This window comes from Hordeum vulgare, chromosome 2H (genome assembly GCF_904849725.1).
Source record: "Hordeum vulgare subsp. vulgare chromosome 2H, MorexV3_pseudomolecules_assembly, whole genome shotgun sequence".
Lineage (NCBI taxonomy): Eukaryota > Viridiplantae > Streptophyta > Magnoliopsida > Poales > Poaceae > Hordeum > Hordeum vulgare.
The window spans coordinates 613,343,114-613,352,980 of record NC_058519.1 but is presented as its reverse complement, the minus strand read 5'-3'; the positions used below and the strand labels follow the sequence as shown (position 1 = coordinate 613,352,980).

The 9,867-nt window shown below is 44.3% G+C and overlaps 1 protein-coding gene across 1 annotated transcript; it reads right to left on the bottom strand.

The window, feature by feature from the left end:
- Nucleotides 1-730: 730 nt before the first annotated feature.
- On the bottom strand, nt 731-5,271 carry LOC123430806 (germin-like protein 4-1). Its single transcript, XM_045114645.1, has 2 exons — nt 5,053-5,271; nt 731-1,680 (listed from the first exon to the last, which is right to left on the bottom strand). The coding sequence occupies exons 1-2, from the start codon at nt 5,183-5,185 to the stop codon at nt 1,004-1,006; spliced, it is 810 nt and encodes a 269-aa protein (XP_044970580.1). The 5' UTR covers nt 5,186-5,271; the 3' UTR covers nt 731-1,003.
- Nucleotides 5,272-9,867: the final 4,596 nt, after the last annotated feature.

Here is a 9,867-nt window from a genome sequence, read left to right as displayed (position 1 = left end):
AGTACACTTATGCACTTCGGCCACTATTTATTTTACACAACGCGTACAATGATCCACCAGCAAATCTTGATGGCCGTATTCGGCCTCTAAACACGACCTAATCCCTAACAGAGGAGTCTACGGGCGTGGGCTTTGCAGGCGGGCCGAGCGGTACATAAAGCATTGTCCAATTACTTCCTAGGTACGGAATCCTCTCTGATGTGACTTTGCATCTCTCGACCTAAAACCGCGGCTCGCCGTCGATGGAGGTGGGCCGGGTGCGTGCAAACGGCCGTGTAATAATAAAGCAAAGCATAGAAGACAAGCAACGGTCGGTGCTGAACCTGCCTCCGGGCTACCACTTTGCCCCGACGGATGTGGAGCTCATTGTCCACTACCTTCGTCGGAAGATGGCCGGCCTCCAGCCACACCCGCCCATCTTCAACGACGTCTCGTCCATCATCGACTATCGCCGAAGCAAATCTACTCCCATCACCAGCACAAACCATGAGGGAAGAAGATCACTAGATGTCTGGTTGATACTAAACCTTTTGTTGTCGAGGTCTGTTTTGCTGCCGTACTATTGGTTATCTGTTATCATTGCACAACTTATCCAAGATATATGCATCCTATATATATATATCCTTTAATTTTGTTTGATGATCATGGCTGCCTGGTAGTCGACGCCATGGTGCGCATAAGGGGGTGGGACAGGAGCCGGAAAATAAAAGATTAAAACATAAGTTGGCTAGAGTAAACAGGATTTTATTATTTCATATTGAAGTTTAGCAGCATTTAGCTAGTACATTGATATGCACTTTGGCCACACCGTTTATTCTACAGGACCGGCCGGGAGCTAGCACGTACGCACGTACTCCTCCTCGATCCACAAACACACTTGCTGGTGGTACACATCGTAAACTAAGCCAGTAGTAAGTACTTGGCTTGATGCATGTTTTGTTTACTTATACTTAGTACTCCGTATTATGATAGGCGCGTGGATAGCCGGCCGTTTTGTCCGTGCTTAGGGCTTCCGCTTGCGCATGCCAGGGTAGTACCCGCCACCGCCGCCGGTGCTGTTGCCGCCTTCACCCTCGCCGCCGGGTGGCATGTCGTAGCCGCCTCCTCCCATGCTGCTGTTGCCGCTCATGGCCGGCGCAAATTTGGCCTGGATCCAGTCGACGGTGTCCTTCTCGGTCATGAAGGCCTTGGCGAGGATGAGGTCGCTGATGGGTGGCGTGGACCCAAAGACAGCATTGGCGATGGTGATCACGCCGGCGTCCTGGCTGCTGAGCGCGGCGATGGCCACGGCAGGCACCTTACCGTTGTTCACCTGGAAATGAATGAGCCCCTGCGGGAACACGAACACGTCGCCCTCCACCAGCTGCTTGGTGAAGAGCAGGTTCTTCCCGTCCGGCTGGTTGGAGGTGACGAACCCCACCAGCAGCTGCCCCATGATCACGGTGAGGATCTCGGAGCCGCGGGGGTGCGTGTGCGGCGGGTTCTGCCCGCCGTTGGGCCCGAAGTCGATGCGCGCCATCGAGATGCCCAGCGTGTTCAGCCCCCGCAGCTGCCGCACTGTCACCGGCGTAACCGCCGAGCCCTGAGCGTTCAGCATCCCCGGTTTGTTAAGCCCGGGCAAGAAGAAGTCGTTCGCCGTCACCATCTTCATGTTCTTGCACACGAACCCATTCACAATCACTGCATGTATGCACAGTTGCACACCAAAGTTAAATCTTACCATGTTGCGTAGGCAATTTCCATGTCCCAAGGTTAAAAAAAACTCTCAAGGTTGAATATAGTTATTCCCTCCGTTTCGAAATTTTTATCTTAGATTTATTTAGATATGAATGTATCTAATTACGTTCTAGTTTTTAGATACATGCAGGACAAATTTTGGAGACGAAGGAGTATTACACTACAGAAAAATTATAAGTTGACGGTATGTGGATGTAAGCCCAGGCGTAAATTCAATGGTACTCAACTTATAAACCTCTGGGTCTGCGCCTAGTACCAAATGAAGCCGATTGGGGGCCTTGGCTTGCAGAGGGCCACATGGCACCTCCGTTTTCGTCGGGCAGCCGTCATGTGATTTTGAGCTTAACTTATTGATAAGGGCATATATATAATGGTTGATAAGATAATCTTATCTTAAATCTTGCATATAATTTAGAGATAGCAAAAAAGAGAGTATACAATGGATCGTCTCTTAGCCTTATCTTATACTAGCAAAAGGGCCTGTGCGTTGCAACGGGAGAAAAAAATACCACACGCTTTTAATCTTTTTATAATCATTTTGATTTATTAAAATAATAAGCTAACTAACTAATGTAGCGAGTCCTATCCTATTTTGTTGAGAAATCAACCCGTTCATTGTTAATTCCACCATGATGAGAAATTGAGCGGGACAAACAAAGCAAAACAAAGAGGCTACGTGAATTGATCAATGGACTGTTATCTTATTTCACTCATGGGGTAGAGAATGTGGGATCAGATGACAAACTAAAGATGGTGTTCCATTCTCTCTCTCTACAAACAACACAATCTTACATTCAATACATTCATTCATCAGCAAACAAATCCCCACAAAACAAAATTTCTTGTCGTTGCTTGCCACACGGTTGGAGGCATGGGGAGGGGATCTCACCAGATGATGAGTTCCTGCCGAAGGAGGGGATACGATGAGGGGAGCAAGGGTTAGGCGCCTCTATCTGGCCATAAGGAGTCGCCGTTGCCGCGCCATAACCTCGAAGTTCCCCGTGTGAGCCATTTAGGCCCGCCTCCACCTGCAAGTACTTCGCTCCGCCGCGCCTTATCCGCGCGCCGCCACTTTTCTGCATCTTGCAGACGCATCATCCCCAGTCATTGTAGCTGTCACGTTGATTTGATCCAGAAGTTGTGCTCGAGCGCCGAAACGGGGGCAGCAAGCGGGCAGAGGTACGACCGCGGAGGTGGGTGGGTTGAGATCGACAATAGTGGTGGTTGAGGTCGGTCGCGGCGGCGAGTGGTGTGGCAGCGGCCTGGGCACATGCCAGGATGGACCAGGGTCGACGCGATGCGCTCGAGCGCCGCAACGGGGGCAATGAGCGGGGAGAGGTACGGCCACGGAGGCGGGTGGGTTGAGATCGGCAGCGGTGGCGGTTGGGGTCGACCGCGGCGGCGAGTGGTGTGGCGGCGGCCTGGGCACAGGCCAGGGTGGCCCAGGGTCGACGGGAGGAGGCGATGCGATCAGGTATAATTTTTGCAGCGAATCCTTTTTTCCTTTTGCGTTGCAGATAAATGATGGAGCGCGGGTTGGATAACAAAATTTACAGGGGCTTTTTTACAAAAATATCGCGATGGGTTTTCCGACGGAAGCAATAGCCGCTTTATTATTAGGTATAGATAATTAGCTAATTTTAAAAACATGGTGAGACATATTGTGCTAAGAGATCACCTCTTGTCTTCTCTTAAATAAGAGAAGGCAAAGCCTTTTTTCGATTTCTTTCTCCTTCACCTCATCATTTATCCTATGTGGCACTCCTAAGATAGCATCATTGTACGTGCCCTAAGCCGAGTGCCCGCGAAAAGCTCTCGGCTTACACTTAGTTACCGGTATGATCTAAGCCGAACAGTGTAAGCCGAGGTTAAAAGGGCCTTCATCGAGTATTATGATACTTGGCTTACAAGTATTTTTCTGTAGTGTCACTACTAAGTTTACCAGGTCGTACAATTTTTTATTTAAGATATGCTTACTTTTTTATTTTGTTCTTTTATATAGGGCGTATTTATTTTTTCAAAAGTTAAATGAGTGCATGTTGTCAGAGTTTTTAGAAAAATATTTCAATATTCACAATACGAAATTTATATCATTTGATCTATCATGCAAAGTAGTTTCATACTTTATCTATTATGTATTGCACATGTATTGTCATCCTATTCTATAATCTTGGTCAAACATTCAAATGGTTGACTTGCATAAAAATCAATACATCTTATATTCTAAAATGGAGGAAGTATATTTTATTGGATGCTAGTGCTTCAACTAGCCTAATTAACTTATGGAAACATGTCAAAATTATAAGAAACAGTTCACCTGATATGCACGTATCTTTTTTATATTTGAAAAGTTCTCTTATCTTTAATACAGTAGTATTTTCTAAGAGCCTACTCAATATTCTTTTTTTTTATGTAATATCTTTAATATTGTTGATGTGTAAGAAAGCTACAAAAGATCTGATAATTTTACATGCTACTTCCTCCGTCCAGAAATACTTGTCCGAGAAATGAATGTATCTAGATGTATTTTAGTTTTAGATACATTTTTTTTTCATTTTTCGGACAAATATTTTCGGACGGAGGGAGTATTTGAGTAGTACATGTCAAATCAAACAAATAATAAGAAACACTGTATCTTTTTATGCGTGCATATATAGATCATAGTAGTAATTTAATACAATGTTCAACAATTCCAAAGGCATGACATGAACTGTTTGTGTGCCCTTTAGTAAAATTTCACATGAAAAATTAGTACGCAATGACATTAAGAATATTTAAGAGGCAATATGTATTATAAGTATATGAGTCATTAATTAAGGGAGGGTATAACATTTGTCTAGGACCATTGGATATATAATTGTAAATCTATACTCTATACAAATAATATACTTAAAAGCACAGATCTGGAAATCCTACGCATCAAACTATTTCTCGGTATTGCACATCACATCGTGACTATTTTGAAAAGTCGTAAATCAATTATCTGAAAAACTTTTTCCAGAAGCATTTTTTATGTATAATTAGTGGAGACGTACATTTCTACACGATTTCTAGCTGGCTTAAAAATACCGGGTGGCTGAAATCAAAAGAATCCCATTAAAAACTCTTGTATCATGAAATTAATTGAGGCTTGTAATTGTTGACTAAACATAAGAATTTTCCGATCTATTTAGAAATAAATATGCTCTAAACTAAAACCAACACGTATACGCCCCACGTGTTTGCACATGCATATGTACGAGTGCAAACATGCTGCATCAAAGTAATTAAGCATGATGTTTGTCAATCAGAAGATGGATGAATATATCTATATACCAGGGTTCATTATATCAGCAACACAGAAGTCCTGGAGCTGGCTTGGGTCGGAGGCGAGAACACGAGGCGCCGGAGAGCAGACCACGAGTACCACCACAGCAAGCAGTGCAGCCAAGGCACGGGAAGCCTCCATGGTTTTTCTTACCTAGCTAACTTCACTAACAAGACCTAACAATGTCTGTCAGGGTAATTAAGCTAGTGTTTTGGGCTTGGTAATTGTACGCTGGAAGCACGTATCAGGGTGCCTATTTATACAGGCATAAAGGTGGCCGGGGACGGGGAGTAGTGGGCTAGCTGCATGCTCCAGCAACAACATGGTACACTAGCAACAACTATAATCAATCACTAATATCACCGTGTAGTTTGAGTTGGCATCCACGATACAGCTACTCTACATTGCTATCTTACGTATGATGTGCTGATATTTTCCTCACAGCCCCACTAACTGTTTGTTTATACAGGTGACCACGTGACTAAATATCCATTGTGGAAATTAATACATGCACCATGTTGGGTGGAAGAATTTGACAAAGATGATGGTTCTTTTTTTTTTTGTGTGTGTTTTGGTTTGCAACATGGATCCACTGCTAACTTGCAGAAGCTGGAATTCTAGGACGGTACGTATGATAGTGGGGAGTGAACGCCTTGAGGTCGTGGTGATGGAACTCCCAGTTACTAGTTGTTGGCGCACTTGCAGTCGACTAGCGTAATTTTCTCGATAAAGGACATTTTCATTCATTCGTTATATCGAGTTGATACAACCGTAATGAGCCAATAGAGTGATATCTTTAGCAGGTCCTATTCAAATGTTACACTGCCATCAATGATGGAAGAAATTAGTGTTGGCCGAAAACTCCAACTAGGTAGACGCCATCGTAAAAGTAGCCCACCTTGATACCTTGAAAGTTTATGCAGACTTATTCAATTGCCAGATTGGGCATTTTCCTCTGAAATATTTGGGGGTCCCGGTCAGTTATACCAATCTTAGAAACCTGGATTGGTCCTTTGTGGATGGAAGGTTTCTGATATGTTGTGCGACCTGGATAGGCAATGCTGCGTCCTCGAGGGGTTCACTGATCCTGATGAAATCTTCTCTCATTAGTATTGTGTACTATTATATGTTCATCTTTTTTACTTCCTAAGATGGTGATTTATAAGCTGGATAAACACCGGAAAAAGTTCTTCTGGCAAGAATATGAGGGGCGCAAGAGATATCATTTGGTGAAATGGGAACGTATCTGCAGATCCAAGAAGAAAGGGGGCTTGGGAGTGAAAGACCTCCACAAGCAGAACATCAGTCTTCTTACTAAATGGTGGTGGAAAATTGAAACCCAGAATGGATTGTGGCAAGAGGTGATCAAAGCTAAATACTTTAGAAAAGATGATGTGGCTTCGCTGAAGAACAAATTTATGGATTCGTCAATCTGGAAGGTCATTATGAAGGTGAAACCTTATTATATCATGTTGGAAATATGCCCTATAGGCAATGATAAAATAGTTATTATTATATTTTCTGTTTCAAGATAATCGTTTATTATCCATGCTATAATTGTATTGAATGAAAACATAAATACATGTGTGGATACATAGATAAACCAATGTCCCTAACAAGCCTCTAGTTGGCTACCCAGTTGATCAAGGATAGTCAAGGTTTTCTTACTATATGCAAGTGTTGTCACTTGATAACTAGATCACATCATTAGGAGAATCATGTGATGGACTAGACCCAAACTATTAACGTAGCATGTGATCGTGTCATTTTGTTGCTATTGTTTTCTGTGTGTCAAGTATTTATTCTTATGACCATGAGATCATATAACTCACTGGCACTGGAGAAATACCTTGTGTGTATCAAACGTCGCAACGTAACTGGGTGACTATAAAGGTGCTCTACAGGTATCTCCCAAGGTGTCCGTTGAGTTAGTATGGATCAAGACTGAGATTTGTCACTCCGTGTGACGGAGATATATCTCGGGGCCCACTCGGTAATACAACATCACACACAAGCCTTGCAAACAATGTGACTAAGTGTAAGTCACGAGATCTTGTATTACGGAATGAGTAAAGAGACTTTCCGGTAACGAGACTGAAATAGGTATGCGGATACTGACGATCGAATCTCGGGCAAGTAACATACCGAAGGATAGAGGGAATGACATACGGGATTATATGAATCTTTGACACTGAGGTTCAACCGATAAGATCTTCCGAGAATATGTAGGATCCAATATGGGCATCCAGGTCCTGCTATTGGATATTGACCGAGGAGTGTCTCGGGTCATGTCTACATAGTTCTCGAACCCGCAGGGTCTGCACACTTAAGGTTCGATGATGTTTTAGTATAGTTGAGTTATATGTGTGGTTACCAAATGTTGTTCGGAGTCCCGGATGAGATTATGGATGTCACGAGGGTTTCCGGAATGGTCCGGAAACAAATATTGATATATAGGATGGTTTCATTTGGTCACCGGAAAGTTTCGGGCATTTCCGGCAATGTACCGAGAGTGACGAATGGGTTCCGGGTGTTCACCGGGAGGGTCCCACCCACCCGGGAGTGAGCCCAGTAGTCTTAGGGTGGCGCACCAGCCCTTAGTGGTCTGGTGGAGCCAGCCCAAGAGGGCTATGGTGCCACAAGTGAAAAAACCAAAGGAAAAAAAGGAAAGAGGGAGGTGGGAAGGAAGAGGAGGACTTCTCCTTCCCCAAACCGAATTGGAGAAGGACTCCTCCTCTCCCTTCGGTCGACGCACCCTTGGAGCCCTTGTGCCCCAAGGCTAGTGATACGTCTCAAACATATCTATAATTTTTGATGGTTTCACGCTGTTATCTTGTCAACTTTGGATGTTTTATGTACCTTTTATAACTTTTTTGTGACTAACTTTTTAATTCAGTGCCAAGTGCGAGTTCCTGTTTTTTCTGTGTTTTTGACTCTTTTCATATCTGATTTTGGAACGGAGTCCAAACGGAATAAAATCCCCGAAATAAATTTTTCCAGAAGAGAAGAAGATCGGGGGACTTGAGGGCCAAGATAGGAGAGCCACAGGGGGCCCACAAGCCCTGTAGCTGCCACCAGGGGGGAGCACGCGGCTACCAAGCTTGTGGCCCCCCTGGAGCTCCTCTGCCCTAGCTCTTTCGCCTATATACTCCCTAAAATCCCAGAAAAAACCAGGGCATCCACGAAAACACTTTTCCGTCGCCGCAAGCTTCTGTTTCCGCGAGATCTCATCTGGAGACCCTTCCCGGTGCCCTGCCAGAGGGGACTTTGTAGTTTGAGGGCTTCTACATCAACATCATGGCCTCTCCAATGACTCGTGAGTAGTCCACTTCAGACCTACGGGTCCGTAGTTAGTAGCTAGATGGCTTCTTCTCTCCCTTGGATCTTCAATACAAAGTTCTTCATGATCTTCATGGAGATCTATCCGATGTAATCCTCTATGGCGGTGTGTTTGTCGAGATCCGATGAATCCTGGATTTGTGATCAGATTATCTATGAATTATATTTGAGTCTTTGTTGATTTCTTATATTCATGATTTGATATCCTTGTAATTCTCTCCGAGTCTTGGGTTTTGTTTGGCCAACTAGATCTATGATCCTTGCAATGGGAGAAGTGCTTGGTTTTGGGTTCATACCGTGTGGTGACCTTTCCCAGTGACAGAAGGGGCAGCAAGGCACGGATAATGTTGTTGCCATCAAGGGTAACAAGATGGCCTTTCATCATAGATTTTAGATTGTCCGTCTACATCATGTCATTTTGCTTAAGGCGTTACTCTGTTCTTTTGAACTTAATACACTAGATGCATGCTGGATAGCGGTCGACGTGTGGAGTAACAGTAGTACATGCAGAAAGTATCGGTCTACTTGTTTTGGACGTGATGCCTATAGATATAATCATTGCCATAGATAACGTCACGACTTTGCGCGGTTCTATCAATTGCTCGACAATAATTCGTTCACCCACTGTCTACTTGCTTTCATGAGAGAAGCCACTTGTGAACACTACGGCCCCCGGGTCTATTCACAACTATCGTCTCCACTTTCACTTTTACTTTGCTTTGTTTACTTTTTGCTTTTAATTCTCACTTTGCAAACAATCTATAAGGGAAACCCCTTCATAGCGTTGGGTGCAAGCTCTTTGTGTTTGTGCAGGTACTTGTGACTTGACGCGATCCTCCCACTGGATCGATACCTTGGTTCTCAAACTGAGGGAAATACTTACCGCCGCTGTGCTACATAACCCTTTCCTCTTCAAGGGAACACCAACGCAAGGCTCCAAGGCCGCGGGGAAATCCTTGCATATTTGCCAAGGAAGTCCCTATAGGCGTAGCCCGAGGCAGAAGGATTCCTCGCGTCGTTGCGAGGGAAGGTCTGTTGTCGCGGTAGCAGAAGGATTTATGGCGCCGTTGCCGGGGAGGAGAGATCAAGTCAAGATCTATCCAAGTAGGTGTCACAAACTCATCTCTTGCATTTACCTTTTTTGCCAGTTGCCTCTCGTTTTCCTCTCCCCCACTTCACATTTGCCGTTTTAATTTGTCTTTCTCCTTTGTCGTTTTCTTTTGCCTTTTTGTCGCTCTCTTTTGCCCGTTTCACTCGCTTACTTCCTGCTTGTTTGTGTGTGGGATAGTCCATTAATGGCTAGACCCACCACTCCAAACGATACCCCTGAGAACGAGGTTCTCAATTTCAAGCAGAATGAGGAAGAAAATTTAAAGGACGCTTGGTACAGGATTTGCAATGCTCAAAGTAGATCTACTCGTAAGCAATCCACTACCGTTCTTCTTCGCAGTTTTTATGTTGGAATCTCTCCTTGGAATAGGTAT

Bases quoted from the DNA above. Each gene is read 5' to 3' on its own strand.
- LOC123430806 (XM_045114645.1), bottom strand. From the start codon at position 5,185: ATGGAGGCTTCCCGTGCCTTGGCTGCACTGCTTGCTGTGGTGGTACTC. The intron at 1,681-5,052 runs GTATATAGATAT...GCATACATGCAG, and splicing joins TGCTGATATAATGAACCCTG to TGATTGTGAATGGGTTCGTG.